Source organism: Echeneis naucrates, chromosome 5 (assembly GCF_900963305.1).
Source record: "Echeneis naucrates chromosome 5, fEcheNa1.1, whole genome shotgun sequence".
Classification (NCBI taxonomy): domain Eukaryota; kingdom Metazoa; phylum Chordata; class Actinopteri; order Carangiformes; family Echeneidae; genus Echeneis; species Echeneis naucrates.
In genome coordinates, this window is record NC_042515.1 from 3,704,106 (window position 1) to 3,724,447 (window position 20,342).

Below are 20,342 nucleotides of genomic sequence, written 5' to 3' on the forward strand. Positions count from 1 at the left end.
TTCGCCATGCTGATGAACCTGAATGTGCTGAGGAGAGGAAACTGTTGGAGGAACGCATAAATACCTGACAGTTAACGGACACTGGGCAGGTCAGGGTCAGTAACACGAGTAAACATGATTCTTTACCACCGAAAATCAAGGCTGCTACGACCCAATCAGAGATAAAAATACATCCTGATGTTTTTCAAAATGAAAAAGTATCCATGAAAACGCAGCCCGTCTGCTCCAGATTGATGTGGTTGATTATAAATGTGTGACCAAATCCTGGGCTTGATTGGCACGCCTAGTTTTTCAGTCCCAGTCGGATCTGACAAGGAGTTCTTTCATTTTTTACCACAAAGCACAAAAAAGAAATATAAATGAATAAACAAACAGACAAAAAAAAAACCAATGAGTAATTCATAACATTTAAAAGTAGCTTTCTCTCCCTCCCGCCTACCGATAATCCCCCACTCCCCATCAGGATTGAGCGAACGGTGAGAAAACTTCAGGCTCCACGAAGGTGAAACTATGAGAGAATCATTCATCAGCTGAGCTCCACATTATGTAAAAACATGCACATTTAGTCGTGTGTGTGTGTGTGGGTGAGGAGACGGAACAGTGTCACATATCTGTGTTTTCTGTCAGAAAATATCAGTGTTGTGTTACCATTTAATGATCAGAATAAATGACAGCACTGACCGCCGTGTGTGTGTGTTCAGATAAACGATCTCTGTCTCAGCTGCTGCGGATACATGCAGCCGCAGCAGACGGCTGAAGAGCTCTGGAGTTATGATGGCACCGCAGGGGATGGCCTGTCCACCATGGCATCCTCCTCCGTTGCCGCGGCAACACAAGCCGTTTCCATGACCACCTTGGATGGAGGATTGGTGTCTTGTCTGTGGAGGTCATACTGGACTGCTTTCGCAGTACGGTCCCAGTTTGTTTTTGTTGTTTTGGATGATGTAATGTAGCTGGAGAATCATCTCAATATTAATCAAAGCGTACTGAAATACGAGCAGCAGCGAATTTAAGTCACACTGTGTCGGCAGAAGTGTTTGCTTCAGCTTTCTTACATCAGTTAGATGTCACACAGCAAACAGGCCCAGACTTCACTTTGATGCCCATACTTCAGCTGTTTGCCGTCCACAAGATTGAAATTACAAGTTTAAATCGACTCAGCGGGGTTTTGTGATCTGACCCGCCTCTCTCTGAGGCTTCAGGACTGCTCTGCTCTGAATTCAGAGTCAAGTGTGTGTGTGTGTGTGTGTGTGTGTGTGTGTGTGTGTGTGTGTGTGTGCTGCATGTGAACATCCAGCAGGTTATATATTAGTGCTGGATCTCTGCCAGTTCAGGCTTTTCCCAACGTGTGTGTTTGGACTGTCGGCAGTGAGTGTTTAACTATGGGATGTAGCTGACACTGTGTTTCGGGGTCTGAGGGTTTTCCGGTGATCATGTAGCTGTCCGACGTGTCGTGTCATCTTTGGCCTCTCCTGTCTTTAAATGTCCTTTTTCCTTTATGCCCACAGTGTTTTTCCTTGCTCTGTTTTTGCTGAGCTTGTTTATCTCCTATTATTCTACATCTCGGTAACACCTTGATGGAACTGCCTCATATTTGGTATAAACTAATGTGAGAACTGATTAGATTTTAGTGCACAAAGGTCAAAGGTCAAGTTGGCAGCAGGTTTTGGATTCTTCGTGTTCGGAGAGAACCCCAAAAAGGCCTTTACGTCGGTATAACCATGTTTCTCTCTGAACAGCGGAGATATTTTTATCCATTTTTACCCACCCCCGCAAAAAACAAAAACAAAAACAGAGAGACAAGAGACAAGAGGAGCATCCAGTTGACAGAGAAACAGGAAGTCGTTGTGGCCGTGATAATTAAAATCAGGTAGAGTTAAAATTACCACACACCCCCTACAGACAGAACTGCCGCCTGAACCAAACTTCCTGCTGATTATCACAGACGCTGTGAGGTGTCTTCTCAGCAGCTAATGTAACGCATATCATCCAACTGCTGCCAGAGCGACATCAGCCGCAGGTCTAACCACGATGTGACTCACGTGTTTGTGACATGTGAAGGCAACCAGAGTCTGTTCTGTGACATAAGGTCGGAATAATGATGCACCGTGGGAAGAAATCCTGCTTATGTTCAAAGATCTGTTAGTTTGTGCGTGTATGTTTTTATGTGTGTTGAAGCACTCAGATCCCCTCCGTCCTGAATTTATTATGGATGAGGCTCGTAGAAGCGCAGGAGATTTTTCTCTTAGAGACACACACACACAAAAAAAGGAGTGAAACAAAGATGGGAAATGAAAATGTGTTCACACACTGGCCCCATTAACATCCAGCTGCCAGCAGACGGTTTCTTTACTCAGAGAAAAGCTACGAATCAGGACAACAGGAATACATTTTGGAACAACACTCGTCCTCGGGGACCAAGGTGTAGCTTGTTTGTGATTTTTGTTCTCCGGGCTGCTGTTGTTTGACTTCATCTTAAAATACAAGTCATTTGTCACACGACTACAGCTTCATGTGTCCCATTTGAAAGTGCTCTGTCACAGTTATTGTTTTGGGCTTCACAAAGGCGGCAGTTGTGTTTCAGGATTGTGTTTCAGGATTGTTGCATTATATTTTATCTGATTTCACTGATGTCTGGATTACAGCCTCACCAGATGTGATGTGATCTGGGCCAGTAAAATTTGTTTAGAATTTTCAAATCTTGGACCAATGGCTCTAATTTGATACCTGGTTGATAGTTTGTGTTGTCCAAGTGGAAAAAAGATGAAGTTTTAGCAGAATTGTACTGCAGTAACATCCACCACAGTGTGATGACCGATTACATGACCCGACATGGCACTTTTTCCTTCCTCTTCTCCAAAGAAACTGACGCCAGAAATGTGTCGCTAACATTTCGCATCCCACTTAAATGATTTAAAGACGTTTCTGTGCACATAAATTCCAGCCATCATGGCCTCTTCACTGCATTCTTGCTGCAGTAGTTTCCATTTCAAAGCCGAATCACCTTCTGTTATATAACATTAGACTTAAAGATGGAAAAAAGAAAAAAGAGAAATGGCTGAACTGGCTGGAAACAGCGTTGATCCTCTCACTGACCTGGAGGACAACGTGAGTAGGAGTGTGTGTCAATCAGTGAATGTCTGTAGCGTGGGAAACACACAACCTCTCCATGCTTACACACAGACAACACACACAACCCATATGGTAATCCGCAGTACACAAAAACACTTCTATGAGCAGAATAAGCCAGGTGTTGTTTGTTTGCTTTTGATGTTGGACTGTAAGAAAACAGAGGGTGTGTATTTGTGTGTAGTTGCGTATCTGCCGTTCTGTGTGCATGTTATCAGCGCTTTTAGTTAGTTTGCACTCAGTAGAAAACGCCATGACAGCACAAACAGTCGCTAAAATACGATGCAGCCCGCACCGTCGACACGCATGCCGGTTTTAAATATTTACAATCCGTCAAACGCACGTACACAACATGTCACAGGCGTGTGTCAGACCTCCTGTGGAACAGTGGTGCTCCGAGCTAAACGCTAACAATCAGCTGGTTTAATATTTACCATGTTCATAAACATAAGAGTCCAGGCTGATGGGAACGTCGTTAGTTCTGCAGCTCTCCGGTCTAAAACCAGACTACTGGACCTGCTCTGGGCCTGAACGTCGGAAAACCAGATCAGCCCACAGCCGACTGTGAATGAGCGTTGTTGCCTGTAAAAAAAAAAAAAAAATTAGCCTGGCATCAGCTGTTGTTCTTCTGCGTGCTCACATATTTTAATTGAGCTGAATTCCCAGTAAAGCTGATGTTATTTACATGTTTTTCTCTTTTAATGGAACAAGCTTGAAATAGTAACAGAAACGTGGCCCATTTAGATCACATCTTAGCTAAAGAGCCGCTGCTAAAATCCTGATTTGACTACCGATTTCCCAATAAAACCATCACTCAGGGCTGGATATCTGTCTGTAGCACACATAGAGGGGAGTGTTGACGATTGTTTTCTAATTTTCATTTGAAGGTAGGCAAAATAAAAATAGCTTTTACTGCTCAGGTGAAGCATTACACCGGGGGCTTTATTACTTCATGGCTCACTCTGTAAACTGCCAACTCTACTACACAGCCCGACGGTTTCTGTGTTAATCACAGATGGCACACTGCAGCCAACAGACTCATTTATCACCGACAAAGTGATGTGGTGCAGTGATCGTAGTTTACTGTCTTAGTCCTGATGGCTAAGCAAGCAATATGAGTAAAATGTTTGACTGCTAAATGCTGTGCGGGCAGGCTATTGGCAGTCTTACTCTGTTTACCCACCTCTACAGTCTTCGAGTCAGTTTTAGCTTTAACATTTCATACAGGTGGTAAAAAATACTTAAAGATCATTTATGATGTGTGCGTAACAGTACAAAGGGCCCGGAGAGGTAATGGACTGAAAGGAGCGTAGCGGGTCACCAGACAGGATTTTATTTAACACACTAACAGAGATCCAGAGCAGTTGCTGTCCACAACACACGCCGTCTGAATGGGTGTGTGGAGCTCCATGTTTTTCCCGGCGGAGCGCTCAGAGACAGCAGGAAGGTAACAAGCTTACAAACAACAAAGCCTCTGTTTTATGGGAGCAGAACCCACTCAGCCACATATTAAAGCCCTGCTCTCCATCTGCAGGGGAAAACCATGCTCTCCATGGCGCCCTCAATAAGTGGATTTACGGCAGACGATCCCAGTTCACGGCACAAAGGCGGCAAGCTGGTTTCACTCCCGTTCCACTATTCGTGCCTACGCATCAATAAACATGCGGGAATAAATAACGTTACGGCGCGAGGACGAACATCAGTGTCAGCCGGGCTGTAAATTAAGGTCTGGTAAAGTTTGAAACCGTTGCTGTAGTTTCTACCAGTGTGATGATATTTTGAGTAAACATGGATATGTTCCATCGTATCCTCAGAGTAAATAATGATTTTTAAATTGAACCATCTGTATTCACCTGATAGATAAACACACAGGACCTGGTCTACGCTGCCAAATAACGTGTTTTCCACAAGCGTTACAGACAATACGGCGATGCCACGCCTGTTACCCAGACGTCAGGGTGTCATCATCAGGGAGAAATATTACCTGTAATCTTCACTTTCTTTTAAATCCTCCACACATGGCAAACTGTTTTTTTAGCTCTTAGCTCCGCATTATGATCAGGGGCCTGGATATATTTGAATAATTGAACTCAAGGTCACTTCGCCGTCTCAGTTCAGTGGATTCGTTAGGTGAGTTATTTCTTTACTCCCATCTGATGCCACAGAAACACTTTTGTAATCTGAGCCCAGTCTACACACATCCTGAAGGCGGTTTGTATCTATACAAGAAAACGTGTATGCGTCTGCTTCGGGACACCCTCAGAGGGACGTGCGCCTTTAAAATACTTCCTCATCAGTGTTTTACTGACATCCTGGAGCCTCAAGTGAATCCTGTAATTTGCTCTCTTAGATCTGACACTGTTTTTATTACCGACATAATGTCTTTTTTATTCTTATTGGTTCTATGCTTTTTACCTGGAACAGCTCGTGCTGGCATCATGTGATGGAAGACCTTGAGTTTCCCTCGACACCGTCGGTTTGCTCACATACAGAGCAGAAGCTCCGGCTGTCCTCCGTTCGTTTATCTGGTCTCAATTAGTGCGGTTACAAATGGATGTTTTTGTGCATTTTTTCACTCAAGCAAGCAGAAAGTCCGCCGCTTCGGTTCACATCTCTACGGTTGTTGGATGGATTATGATGAATCGTGGTTCAGGATGAACCGACCTCTGATTTTTCATCTAGCGCCATCGTTAAGTAGCCTAATTGACTGCACTTATGTTCTACTTTTCTTGTCCTATCGACCACCCTGCTCTTTATAATACAAGCAACATTTAGTCGTTGACACACACGCGGCTCTTCTCCCCACACATAAAGGCGCGTGGATGATATATCAGGGGTAATTTGACGTTCATTGCCTGGCCCGTGGATGTTTTGCAGACTGGAGGAGCCGAGAATCAAATCGCTGGACTGTACGTCCAGAGCCATAGTCGTCCCAGGTCGACATTTTGATTTGGCCAAACTGGCTCATAATGAGATGCAATTGGCACTAAAATGGTTAGAGATTGTCCTCTCCTAAAATTGAGACCACGGTTTACTCTGAACCATAGTTACCTTTCATCGCTAAGTGACCTATTTAGACTAGACAAAATGACATGTTTACACTCACTTGAAGCACAAAGGAGGAAGTAATGACAGGTAACATACATTATCTCCCCTCAAACGTCACCAAAGCTTCACCTAATTCAATAAAGTGGTGATGTGGTGATGGTGAACAGTATTAAACATTATAAATATTAGCATGATAGCATCGCAGCATGACTGGAGGCAGCTCCTGGTTTAAAGAAACTTTTTCCGGATTTTATCGCCCTGTGACATTTTGCCTCGAGCTGTCAGGCTGTAATTACCACTGAGTGAGGATGGTACAAACAAGAGGTGGACGGCGAACGGGGGCAGAGGTTAATGTTTTCAGGATTGGTCCCTGCTCATGTCTTCATCAGTCACGCCGTTCAGTCGTTCATTCGCTAAGTGCAAAAAAAAAAAGCTGCGCAGTCTTCCACCACCAACGCCTCTTCACTTTAAGTCCCACCCTTCCCGGTCCATTTATTCATCTCTGCTCTCTCCCTACGTTCACCCTCTCACTTGATGGCTTTCGATTTGTCTTTCCATTTACTCCCCCCATATAACCCCCGCCCTTCTCTCCCACAATCAGACAGATCCTCTTTCAGCAGAGGAGTGGTAGCGCCCCAATCCGGGCTGAGATATTGACTAGTTGGACAGCTGCCACGACGATCCGCAGTGAGAGATCGCAATCGCCACACATGCAACCTGCAGGAGAGACACAGAAAAGAGTGAGAGGAGAGAGACAAACAGGGACAGAGACAGTGACAAGTAGAGAGGTAAACAGAAAGACATACAGAGAGAGACACAAAAAGATCAAGGATGGATACAGGGAGAGAGGACAGAGACATTTAGAGAGACAGACAGAAGACAAACTGGGACAAAGAGATGGACAAAAGAAAGACAGATGGATGGACATAGAAAGGCAGACAGAGTTTGAGGGAGAGACAGACAGAAAGACAAAGCAGTACAGAAGGAAGGGGAGAGAAGTGAGACATGGACGACATGGAGACAGAAGAAGGCAGACAGACGGGCAGGGACAGAGACAGGGAGAGAGAGAGACAAAAAGACGGACAGGCTCTTTTGTGTTGATGTCATGAAAAGCCTCTTGCAGTTGACAGTAATCTGCTACAACAGTCATTAATTCTGACATTAGTGAAGTTTGTGTTGCATAAATAAAATCTGGCTTAAACAAAAGGAGGCCGCACAAAAACAAGCTCATTTGTATTCTTGCTAAGGTCGTCTTTGTCCCTTTATCTCGCAGAAAGTTCCTGAAGAAGGAGGGAGGCCGTCAGCCGTTGTTTTCCAAAACGCTCCTCTGACTGATGAACTGATAAGCGTGTGAGACGTGATCTAAATCCTGACTCTTTCCCTCCCGTTGGGTTTACAAGTCTCTGTTCAGACCAGATCGCATGTTTGAATTGAAGCCAATTGGAAAATGCTCCTGCTTTTCACTTGATTTATTAGCGCAGAAAATGTTTTCCGAATGTGTTTACGGATTCAAGTTTCACATTTTCAGCATGACATGGTTTGGAGGGAAAACAGGGTGTAAAGATAAAGCTGGGTGAGCTGACATTTGTCTTTGACCACCAAACCAACCAGCTCTAAAAGTTTTCTGCCACAGGAGCTCTGAACTTGGCCCTCATCCACTCCTCATCTTTATTCCTCCTGCTGTGTCTGATCGCTCCCATATTACCAGCTCTGCTCATGTGGCCTTTTAAAGTGCAGTGACATTTCGGTCCAGGACCAAAGTGGAGGACCGACTGATTCCGACAGCAAAAAAAAGCAGAGAGAAATAAATGAAGGCGGGATTGAAATGAGGAAAATGTTCTGTTCATTCCTCTCATCCGTCACTCTTCACGTCCTTCAATCAGACCGGGCATCACTTTTCCAGGCGCGATGTGATCATATTAGAATAAGAAATGGAAGCGCTTCCCTGAAAATATAGCACTCTAAAAGCTGGGGACACTTATTTATGTGGGAATGTTGTGATTTCCTATAATAGAGTCCAGTGTGCGTGTCTTATTCCCACCATATGCACTAAAACATTAAGATGCGATTTCCATTTCCATCAACAAAAACATCAACTGTACAACAAAAACCACATCTGATCGTTCCCGGTGGAGGATAAACATCCAAAGTTTAAAACGGTCTCAAATGGCTTCACAACAACTCAGCTTTATTTGTGTCAAATGTCTAATTTCCACCGATTTAGCTTATTCAGTCATCGTCCTCTGCAGCAGTTTAACGGCAACCACTGGATAAATCTGCTCCAAAAGCTGTATACTTCCATCAACTCATCAACCCGTCACTCCGCAGCAGCAGGGTATTGAGACTTTGCTCATATTTTACTTTGTAGATTACTTTGTAGAAATTCTCCGGAAATGGGTTTTTCAATTCGGCAGTCAGTTAAACCTCACATAAATTCAGCCATGACTCAACCAAGAACAGTCTGTTTTGTGAAAAACGCTGCATGGACAGAGCTGCAGTGTGTAGCTAGTCCTGCATTTGCATAATAGGCTCTTGTGTACAGCCCGGTGTGTGGACCAAGCCAGTGGGCTGTTGAATTGAATCAGGAATGTATTAGTGACGGATGCTGTTTCTGATCACAGCGCTGTCCTGGTTTCTGTCAGGAAGGAGCTAATATTGGACCCTTTTCCCTCTACGAGTGGAAAACCTTTAAAACGATTCCAACATTAATCCTCGGCTGCAATTATTGTGTACTAAATTAATACTTTTTGGCTGCTTATCTAACAGTGGAGCCACAGAGAAGCTCAGATGTCCTTCACGGTCGTGCTGGCTGGCTGGGATATGTCTGTCCGGCTTCGGGGACTCTTCTCAGCGAGACGAGCCCAGAAAGACTCCACAAGGGAAACATCTGACACAATCTGCATGAAAGGGCAGCGACTTGAGTCAGAAGTCTCTATTTTGGTTTAATATCAGTTTCCTCTTTGAGGACAACGTCTCAAACTTTCCCACCCCAGTTGTCTGCACCCTGCTGGGCTACAGTCCCCTGAAAACATGTAGTCGGTGTATCATAAGTCACCATGTGTGAACTCTGAACTTCACGTGTCCACAGAGTCAGCTGATGATTCCATCTCACTTCTAAATAAACATACAATGTCTCCTTTTTGTGCTGTGTGTATAAAAAAAAGACTCTGAAATCAGGTTTTATATTATATTTTCATGTTATTATGAAACTGTGGCCGGACTAATTAGGCCGTGGCAGGCGATGTCTTCCCAGAATGCATTTGGGTTCACACTGCTAAGAAGAATTTGACCACACAGAATCTTGGAATTGGTTTCTTCTATGGAAAGTAGAGCCACAACACTGAAACCTAAACTTTGCACAAACCAGAATTTGCAGGTGAAGGTCTCACAAACGCTCTCTGATGCAGATTTTAATGTCCCGCCGAAATACGACAGAATCTGCGACTGTTTTACAAATATCGGATTCTGCGCAGAGTCGGTGTTATACCTTTGAGCAGCTTCACATACCAGATATGGTTTCAGTGCCTGGGACCACCCGGTGACAGGCCCTGCTATACAGCTCCATTACGCTTCAATAGCTCTTCTTGATGGATTATCAAGCAGCTCCAAAAACTCAGCGACTCTCCAGCTTGAGCTTCATTCTCAAGTGAACAGCAAAAGCCAACTTCACTGCAGTTAGAGAATTTTTTTTTTACCTTCAGTTGAGCATGTTGTCCGGGGTAATTCTTTTGTGGATTGATTTGACCTTTAACCTTGCCCAAACAGTTCACGTCTGGCTACAGGAGAGCTCCTGTGTGCTGGAGATCACAGCTCTCAGTGCATTCACAAGGTGCACGTTCATCAGACTGGTAGAAGTCTCTGGGAAGTCTGTTCCGTCATCCCGGCGTCAATCGGCGTGGTTAAGTGGAGCTTTCCGGCTTCAATACTGATCCCAGTGACCATCAGTGAGAAGAGTAATGACTCCTCCAGGCCCTCCATTCCCACCACAGAGGTTATAAAGTGGACTCTGTACTCTGGTCTTTCCACTTCCTGTCTTCATGTTCTGTTGAGGATTAACAAATCTGTTGTTTTGGCCTCGGGCCTGCGAAGTCAGCCTACTGAGGCTTTCCAGGTTTAGGAAGTTGCTTCTACTATTTACAGCCTTTTTGGACCGTTTAGGCACTGGTCTTCAGAGTGGGTTGATCTTTTGGTCAAAAGCTCAAAGTGAAACAGTCAAAATCGAAAATATTTGGAGTAAAAGTTAAGTGGTGCCTGGTCCCTGTGCATGAGTCAAATAAACACCGTTGGGTTGTCCGGCTTGGATGAGCGTGACACACCTGTCTCTTTCACCTTTGCCTTTGTGGTTTATATCTGGTGCTTCAGCGGTAACAGGATCTCTGGATTGGAGGGCAGTGTTTCCCAGAAGTCATTTTTAGTCTCTCTAATTTGCGAGAGTCCAGCGTCAGTCCTCAGATCAGTTTACAGAGCGATGACTGCACATTCAGGTTTCCAGATATGGAGCACACATATAGTTTAGTTTTTGTTTTTTTGGTTTGTTCATATTTATTATTTTAAAAAATTGGCCAAGTTGATTGAACAATATCAACCCAAATAAGTTGGAGACTCATAGTTATGATGATATATGAAGCTTTCAAACAGCAGGACAGAAAAATAGACCTGAAAACGCTGTTTAATAGTGCTGACATCAACTATTAGAGCTATTTGAGCAGCTGCGTGAACGTGTCACTGCCATAGAGATTGTAGAAACCTCTCACCGGCATCACTTCTATATGTAAAGCTCTAATTTGAAAATAAGGTAGTGAACTGAAACCGAGGTTGGTTGGTTAGCAGTGTAGGACAGAACAGGAAGCAATCAGCTTTTACTGAAGCAAATATAAGTTGGCATTTTTCTCTGTAGTGGATCCAAATACATTTGTAATTTCTTTGCTATGAGGAGAAGCTGCCACAAGGATATTATGTAGAGTGGCTCCAGTCCTGTGCGTTAATGCGTGTGTGTCTGTGTGTGTTTCTCACCAACAGACACGGACTACATCAGCGAGGAGGAAAAGCAGAAGGTGGAGCTGATGCTGGCGTTTCTCACAGAGGAGTCCAAACAGGCTGCAGCCAGCACAGCTGTAAGTACAACTGCACGTGTGAGGCAAAACATCAGCACAACGTCGCCCTGCTGCCGTCACATCTAAACAAACCGTTATATGTAACACGAGCGCCGGGACCTGTTGCCTTGTTGCTGTCTCTTATATCCGGCGTGTCCTATGAAATCGACACCTGATTGTGACGGTAAGAAAACAAGGCACAAGGCAGATAAGCCTCCAAACCGTCGTCATCGTGAAGTGTAAAGCTGAAGTTGTTTCTTGGAGAGCTCTGGAGCCTGCAGTGTGATAAATGATAATGTGAGAGGCAGCGCTGCTCCGCAAAGGCAGAGAGATATGATAGCAAAGTTTTGAAGTTTGGATTTTTAAGCCTTTTTTAGTTTTACAGTTCTACCTCGGAAGTCAGCAAGGTTCAGGGGTGTGTACTGTGGGGACTGTGTATCTCTGAGGCTCCAACCCCTTTTGATTTAATGAGTGACTTTTACACACTTTCTCCCGTGCACGTGCACGTGCACTTGATCCTTATTAAATTTCACTCAGCAGTAAATTTGCCTGCTAATGGGACCAGAGCAGCTGAAATAACTGCTGTCTGATGATTTAATGCTCAAACCAGGTCCATATTTTCCCCAGAAGCTTCGGCTCAATGTTTTCACGAGTGTTGCTCATTGTAGACCGACTTTGTGTCAGTACCCTCTGAACTCAGATTCTGGCTTAGCTTCCATGTGACGTAGCGTGCCGGATGTTCCTGACCCTGCTGTAATGGTTCGAGCTCGAGACAGGCTGCTTATTTTAGCCTCAAACTACAGAATCACGTCTTCCTTTGTGTCCATGTTTGACACCTAAATTGGTTTATACATTCGTAAGCAGGGTTAGGTAAGATTTGGGTCAGCCTGACTTTGTGAGTGGAGACACCTCTTTTGGTGGAAGATGAAATTCAAAGACAGATTTTCTGTATTCAACGTTTTATGAGCTATGACAGTGAGCAGAATAATTTTTTTTGTGACGTACAATCAGCTGAGATTGCGTTGATTATGTGTAACACTTGAGCTCTTTTTTTTTGTTTTGTTTTTACTGACTGGATCACTGTGACACTGAGCAAAAGTTGAATGAGGATATGTAAATGAAGAATCTTCTTCGTCTGATTAGTGGATCTGTAGAGGACATTCTGAATGATAAGAGGGTTTGATAACACTGACTTTGAGTCCTCGTACACACAAACCTCACAGAAGACGGTCTGCCATTTTGGGGGAAGGTAGCAAAATTACCAGAGGTGGACAGAGTACACAACTTCACTACTTGAGTAAAAGCACAGATACTCCTTGTCAAATATTACTCCAATACAAGTAAAAGTAGCTTCGTCAAAATATTACTTAAGAAAAAGTATAAAAAAATACCTCAGTTGTTGTTGTAAGTGATGTCCACAGAAGACATCCAAACATCGGCTACAAGCTAATGCGTGCTCATCTGAATGCACAGAGCTGTGTGTGTTCCAGGTCATACAGCCACGCTGTATAATGTAGAATGAGCCGATCGTTATGGAGAAATAATCCCAGGTAGGATGAGGATTATACATCGTGGACGTATTCTTATCTGGAACACACACAGAGGTGTGTGTGTTACAATTAAAAACAATGAACAGTAATGTTAGACCAGCACAAAAGCAGAGAGTAAGGAGAGCATCAATAGAAGTGGAGTAAAAAGTACAATATTTGTCCTTCAAATGTAGAGAAGAGAAAGTAAAAGTATCCTCCAAAAATGATACTCAAGTACACATAATCAAAAACTGTACTTAAGTTGTCCACCCCTGAAGATTCCTGCCTCGTGAGGCCTGATTATAGTCAGCAGTTAGAAAAATCGTGTCGCCCTTGAGGATGATGATGGTCAGGAGAAAACCATTTCCTCCGCCTGTCTGTCCTGCTCTTCCTCTCCGCAGTGGAAACCTGATCCTTTACTCTCCCCTGTCGACTCCACCACAGAGCTAAACCGGCCAGAGACAGGATTTATTATTGATAAAGGAAAGGAGGAGGGAGAAGGAGCGAGGAGATGGAGGAGAGAGGACAGAGGACAGATGCTTAACTCAGGCTTTTTTTGCTGTGTCATGCTTCAAGGGGCAGTAGATCAACCTTCTGTCGCTGTAATATTAGAGGCACTGCGATGGGCAATCGACTCCAGGAGGTTAAAGGAAGGAAAATAAAACGCAGGCAGAGTCCGAGGTGAATTTCCACAAACCCACTAATGGTCCTCTGCAGAGAGTTGAGGCTTCCTGCTCTCTGCTCTCACTCTAATGTACAATTTTGCCACATGATTGGAAAATCTTCTCCCGTCCAATGACTCTCACTCAGAATCGGTGCATGAGCTTTGCTGGTGAACTTGTTTTTGACTCTATCTACTCTGTGTTTGTGTATATACATCAAAGCTAACCCGTACTTTTCTCCATCCCTCTGATTCATTTACCTGCAGGCTTCCTGTTCATTCTGTGTATGTTTGTTCTCATCTCCTGAGTCCTCCCCGGAGCTGAAACAACCGGGTTCCAAACACAAGTTCAGATTCAGACTGGCCTTTGGTATTTTACAGTCCTGAGTGTAGAGTTGAGCTGCAGTTACATATTTCAAATGTGAGCAGCGTGCCGCATCATCATCAGCTTCCTGCAGATGTTCGTGCAGACATGCTGGCGGATCGGAAAATATCAAACTGTGACTCGGGTCATTTAGCAATCGCGCCTCTTCCAGAGAACAATGACTAATCTGAGAAATCTGTTTTAGGTACAAACAAGTAATGAGATTCTTTAAACTTTCCGGGTCCATCAGCTTCCTCCCACAGTCCACACACAGTGAATGTGTTAATAGCTGCCCTGTGACTTCCTGATGGATGGATGGACTTTGTTGCTGTTTGAGGCCGTTACAGTGATGGCGCACACATTAGAAGTAAACATCAGTGACTAATCATTTGTCCCTGATGGTCTGAAACAGTCTGACTGCTGACCTCACAACTGTGCTGCTACAGGAGGGGGAGTCTGCGGTAATCACAATACTTTAATGTAAATCTGCCGCCGTTGTTTAGAGCCTGAGTCACACAGAAAAGATTCAGTAGAACAGAACAATCTCCCGGACCTTAAATGTCTTATGTAACCAAAACTTCTGATTGTTAAACATTTACGAGGGGAACTACGAGAGTTCTTGTATTTTTTATGGTGATCCAACATCCTTTCATCGCAGAGGGGGAAGATGTTTGAGGAATCCTTTTTTTTTTTTTTTTTCCGTTGCTTTCATTTTGACTGGCCCTCACTTCTGCAGAAGAGCGTCTGAAGGTCCAGGCATGGAGGCTGAGGGTCATGTCAGGGAGCATCTTCCAAAGTGTAGAAAAACCCAATTACTGTTTCTGGGTAACGTCCACACACGGAGGGAGCCACATGGCACTTTTCAGGCAGGATTTTACTGTTTTAAACTATTTGCTTTCTCTCTCTCGCTTTTATTTCCTCAATCAGCCTGAGGCCGAAATCTGACCCCTTGGTGAAAGTCTTCTGTAGCTGCCCTCCACCTGCCCCAGAGTCTCTTCAGTGTGTGACTTTTATAGACCTGTTTACTGCAGACAATATAATCCAGTGCCTTTTTATTGATGGTTGCACCTTATTTCTTCCGAGGCCGTTCAGCTGGATAGAACGTTAATTCATAGCAGAAATAATAAAGGACCCCTGTATGAATCACTAAAGGCCGGAGCCTTTGGCTGCTGCAAACTTATAATTCCCTCTCAACTGTTTTGCATATGCAGAACTAAAATAAAAAATTCTTTTAGTCATTAGTCATCATTAAAAATAATCAAAATGTAACACCGTTGCGGCCTCGTTTTGGAGACAGAAGCTCGGAGCGTAGAGAGAGCTGGTCCCGCTGCAGGATCTGTCCCCTCAGACAGGACTGATTCCTGCAGAGTCCACCTTCAGCTGCCGGCACGTTCTTAAATCATTAGACTGTTTGAAAAGCTGTCAGGTTGGCTTGGTGTTGGTAGCTTTTTTCTCTCGATGTTTCCATACACAATTATCACTTTCACACACACACACACACACACATATATATATATATGTATGTGTGTGTGTGTGTGTGTGTATACAGCGTGCCCAGATACTCAGAGCAGCTTCACAAATGTAAACATACACCCCCTTTTTTTTTGTTTGCTTATATTCGCCCCGACAACAGCTGGGATGTCAGGGCAACCAGATCCACAGCTCCGGGACATTAAAGCTCCAGTGATTATATCTAAATGGACGGGGGGGGGGCAGGAAGGGGTGAGGAGAGATGGAAGAGGAGAAAATGAAGGCGGCACATAAACAGGAGAGTCGATAATGTGTGTGTGTGTGTGTGTGTGAGGGAGACAGGTGGTGCCTACCAATGTGTTGAGCTTTGTGTTGAAGCTGATGAGCCTGCGTGTCCCCAGCTGATCACACTACAGGTCTCTGTTGGACCGTTTGGAGGGTGGTGGCTGGACTCTAACTCATCTCAGACCTGAACCTCTTTCTGTCTGCGATGGCAGTTTAACATGTCGGTCTCATTCTGGAATCAAGTTAAGGCCCTTTTGTTATATGAAACACATTTATAAAAGCACAGGCCTGAATTGAATTAACTAAAAGATTAATTTAAAAACTGCGGCGACACTAGATTCAATACGGCACACGTCTTAGAAAAACATATACAGAGAGATGAAATGCACACATTACGTTTTACTAAGAGCACTCAAATGAATGAATCACTCAGCTGTCGTCTCGAATGTGCAGAGAATAATAAAACAGCTTTAGGAGTCTTAGTGGAGCAGGTTTTATCAGCCATGATGTTATATGTCGTATTTTCAGGACTTATGTTTGCCCAGTCCAGATCCTGGGTCCAGGACTCTGAAGGTGAGCTGTGGTGTTAGCGTTGGACTCTGCAGCGTGTCCTGCAGATGCTGGAGTAGATTGAGAGCTGTACAATTTTATCAAACCCCCCTGTAGGTGGTTTTGGACATGCTCTGTGTTCTTACACTTCCATATCAGAACCAGCATGGACTTGTTCAGCTACAGTGACTGTTTGGCCGGGCCTCATGGGCGGACTTTTACTCCCCACCACATCAGTTCAGCTTGGCGGCCCATGAGCCGAGTCGGTTCGCTGGCGTTCCCTCCTTGGACCACTTTTGATCACTCTTAATCACTACAGAGCTCACATCCTCACTACTTCCTGCTTCAACACATCAGCTTCAAGGACAAAATGTTCATTTGCTGCCTAATTTATTCCACCCACTGACAGGTGCCATGGTAATGTGATAATCAATGCTATTAACTTGTCATATATATATATATATATGTATGCATGCATGTATGTATGTATAGATGCATATATCAGAGTGGAGAGTTGGATATTCCCGGTTCTTACATGACCGGCACCTTTCAGAGAAAAATGAAAATAATTTTTGGTTTGTAGTTGTGTCAAAGTCAGTGGAAAGGACAAACTGGGCTGTGTCAGATTTTGGAAAAACTGCAGTGTTGAAGTGTCAAATTTGGCTCAGTGTGGAGAGAGGCAGTGAAGTGAGAATCTGTCATTAAGTCAGCAGCTGCTATCAAAGGAAGTTTTATTAAAATGACAAATTCAGGAAGCTGAACATTAAAGCAGGCGCTTTGTTCTGTACAACCGCTGCAGTCAGAGTAACAGACCTGTCGCCCTCAATGAGTTTCTGTTTACACTCAGCCGACACGCCTTAAACATCTCGCTTAATTTGAGCACCAGGACGGCTGACCCTGACTTTTAAAGCTTTAGGAAAAGAAAAAGGGCAGAAGTCGGCTTTAGCTGAATTCTTTCATGTTCCGGATTACATGAATTAATTTTTGCCCTTTTTCATTCTTCTCTTATCTTCTCTTCTCACGTCGGTGGTTTTGACCGAACCTGCGACCTTTTCCGCCCGAGACTGTTCCTTATAAAGACACGCCGTTGCAGACAGTTCGTTGATTAGAATGCTAAAACTGGACAAAGAGGATGACAAAAGGACGCATTAAAACCAAACGCAAAATCGCTTGCTCTTTTCCACTTCCTCTATTTGTCTGATCTCCTGCTTTTCTTTGTGTTAAAAATATGGACAGCAAGTTTGGTGAATCTGCCAAACCGGCTGTTTTCCCTGCAGACATCCACGTGGTCAAACAGTCTGATACCTCCACGTCTAAATACTCCACACCCTGAGCTAGACTGCGTTTGGTAAACACACATCAGTGTTCTCCAGGACCTTACTCACTGCAATCCCATGCCGCAGTAATCAGAATAAATATATCACAGGGTCTCTTCTGTTCTTATCAGTCATACACATTCAATTTACAGTTTGGGAAAATGGAATTAAATGATCCTTTGGCTCTAATTGTCTGTTAATTTAAATTACTTGGGCACCAGGTCTTTGGTGAACTCACTCACTGTTCCCTCTGCAGTTCACTATAAGATGAGTTTGCCATTTTCTAGTGTGGGCTGTATGAAATTGAGAATTATTACACCCTTCATAATGGACTCATAATACCCCACAATGCATCAGGAAAAGTAATGTACAAGCAATCAAACAATATACAGTCCTCTGTGCAGAGGTCTGTTAATAGTGAGAGGGGAGGAGTGAGTGAATGAGTGATTTCAGAAGGAGCACTGATGTGATTATGATGTGATAATTCACACTTTTCAGTCAAACAACATCGGCTTTGCTTTGGTCAGAAAGTACTTTGCCTCCTGATACTTAAAATCAGCTTACCGCCACACATTTAAAGATCTCAAAGAAACTAGTCTCTGCTCCTTTTGGGGATATAAAAGGCTGCTGTGACGTCTTGGGCTCTTGTTTAGGACCTTCATGGCTCATGTGGTCCAGAGGGATCATCCGTCCATCCATCAGACACATCTGATGTCCGATGGAGAACTTCCTGGGAATTCAAAGAACTCTTACGAGAGCTGAGATTGATTTTAAGCGAGCTGCACTCGTAGGACTTGCTTTGCAAGTTGATGGCAGTCCCAATGCGCCCGGTGTTACCTCTGGACCTTTTGTACCTTAGGCTATGTATTCTGAGATTTCCTGTCTGTTTGTTTTTTTTTTTATAGGATCTCCTTTGAGTTTTCAGATATGCTCCGGTATCTTTCACTGCCGAACTCTCATTCTGAATGATTTATCTCAGCAGTCACCTCCTGGGAACCACTGAAGTTTTATTCTTGCTGGCTTGACGGCTGCCTGGAAATTGGTCACTATCTGTTGCGCTATCAGTGATTGCCTGGATTCTGACATTTCTCCACGTAATTTACTCTGAGCTATCAGCTGCTCACATGAGTTAAGAATCCACTTTTATACTGTGGGAGATGTCGGCTAAAAATCTGGAGGAGCTGATCACCTTCTCAGCTTTCAGTTTTCATTTTAGTCTTTAGTGTTTTTGGCTATTAAATGCCAAGTGACTCATGAATTTGACAGCAGCTGGGTGCTCATAGAGAACTTGGATAGCTCAAACCTTATATCAATAAAATAAACCTTTTGCTCAGTGACAGAACTGTGCTAATAGATTCAGTGACCCATCTGGTTGTTTTCTGAATTAAATGAATTGATTAATAAAATGTCAAACGGCGGAAATGCTCATTAATTTTTCTTCATATTGCCTGTTCGTTGTCTGATGGATAGACTAAGATCTAAGGATAACTCATTCACAGTTACATTAATGAAAGAAAAGCAGCAAAATCTCCCATTTGAGGGAGTTGAGGTTGGTATTGTTGGACTCGATGAGTTATCAAAGTGTTGATCTACAGCTAATTATCCAGCTTCGTCATATCCAGAAATGATTTCCATCACAGTTTTCTAGTTTTGAAATCATTTTGCTGAATCCTGTTTGTGAAGTTAAAATTAATTTTTTTAGTCTGCCAAATTTGCATCTGGGGCTTCATTATTGGTGGCTCAAATCATGATTCATGTTTTGAGAATTTTGTGTTTTGTGTTTTAGTGCTGCAGCGAGGAAAAAGATGCTGGCGTCATTTGTCATTTTTCCTGTCTGTAATATTTTTCTTTTATAACGCTGAGCTCCATCTGGTCTCTGCTCAGTCAGCAGATCTGTGTTGCCCAGAATATACCGCCTGACTGTAACAATGCAGATGCTTTAGAGCTTCCTGACTCCCGTCTCAGCCTCCACACCAGAAAACTCTGAGCACACTCTGTACATTATGTTGTTTTTGAAGAGGGTATTATTGGCTGTTTGGCCTTTTCAGTCAGGATCCTTCAGACTGATACCAGTGTGCAGTGTTTCAGTCGTCCTTATTTATTTTTAAGTATCAAAGCTGATGAGCTCAAGAAAACTGAAGTCCAAAAAAGTTGGTCTCATACAACATCGATCAATAGAGCTCTCTTGAAATGTAAAATGTCCTTCAGTCAAAGTATATTCTGGATGTTTTGAGGTGTAATATATATAGCCCAGCCTCTCTGGGTTTGGACAAACAACACTTGAAGGTGTCACCTTGAGAACTCGTGAGCAACATGTTATAGACTGATTAAAAACGATAACTGGCTTATGTTTCAGCTCTTGTTCTGCTCCACGGGATTCCTCCTGCCTCTCCATCCCCGTCTGTCCTGCTCACCCGTGCTGTGGACATTCGTCCTTCTGTCCTTCACAGTCCTCTTTATTTCTGGTATGCTTCCGACTCACCCGGGGCCGGACACGTTTTCTTCTTCTGATATCTCGTGGGTCAGATGATTTTGGGCTCCCTGAGCTGCTCTGCTCTGCCGCCGAGCCTTTTGGTCCCGACCTCTCTCGGTGTCTTGGACAGATTGCTTTGTGATGTTTGTTTTATTCCGCTGTGTCTGAACTGAGCTGTGACTGCTCTTAAATCCTCCTCCAGGTTCATGTTTCTGTAATTGTGTTTCGGACAGATCTCATTGAAATCGCCTCTTCGTCTCCTTCTCTGACCAGACCTGTAGTCCGTCTCTGACCAGGATGCATGGGCGCACTGAGTCGCTCCATTTTTTTCTCGACACAACATAAGCGACACCCGACTCCTGCTCTGGGCCGTGGTTATCTCTCGCCTCGACTGCTGCACTCCCCTTCTGGCTGGCTCCTCTTCA

The 20,342-nt window shown here is 43.8% G+C and overlaps 1 protein-coding gene across 2 annotated transcripts in view; it reads left to right on the forward strand.

Annotated features, from left to right (window-relative positions):
- Positions 1 to 20,342, forward strand: part of rnf123 (ring finger protein 123) — a 101,644-nt gene that overhangs the window by 72,377 nt on the left and 8,925 nt on the right. For both annotated transcript variants that reach the window (XM_029501423.1, XM_029501422.1), the window contains one exon: positions 11,197 to 11,291. In XM_029501423.1, coding sequence (XP_029357283.1) covers positions 11,197 to 11,291 — 95 coding nt within the window. The remainder of the gene's footprint in view (positions 1 to 11,196; positions 11,292 to 20,342) is intronic.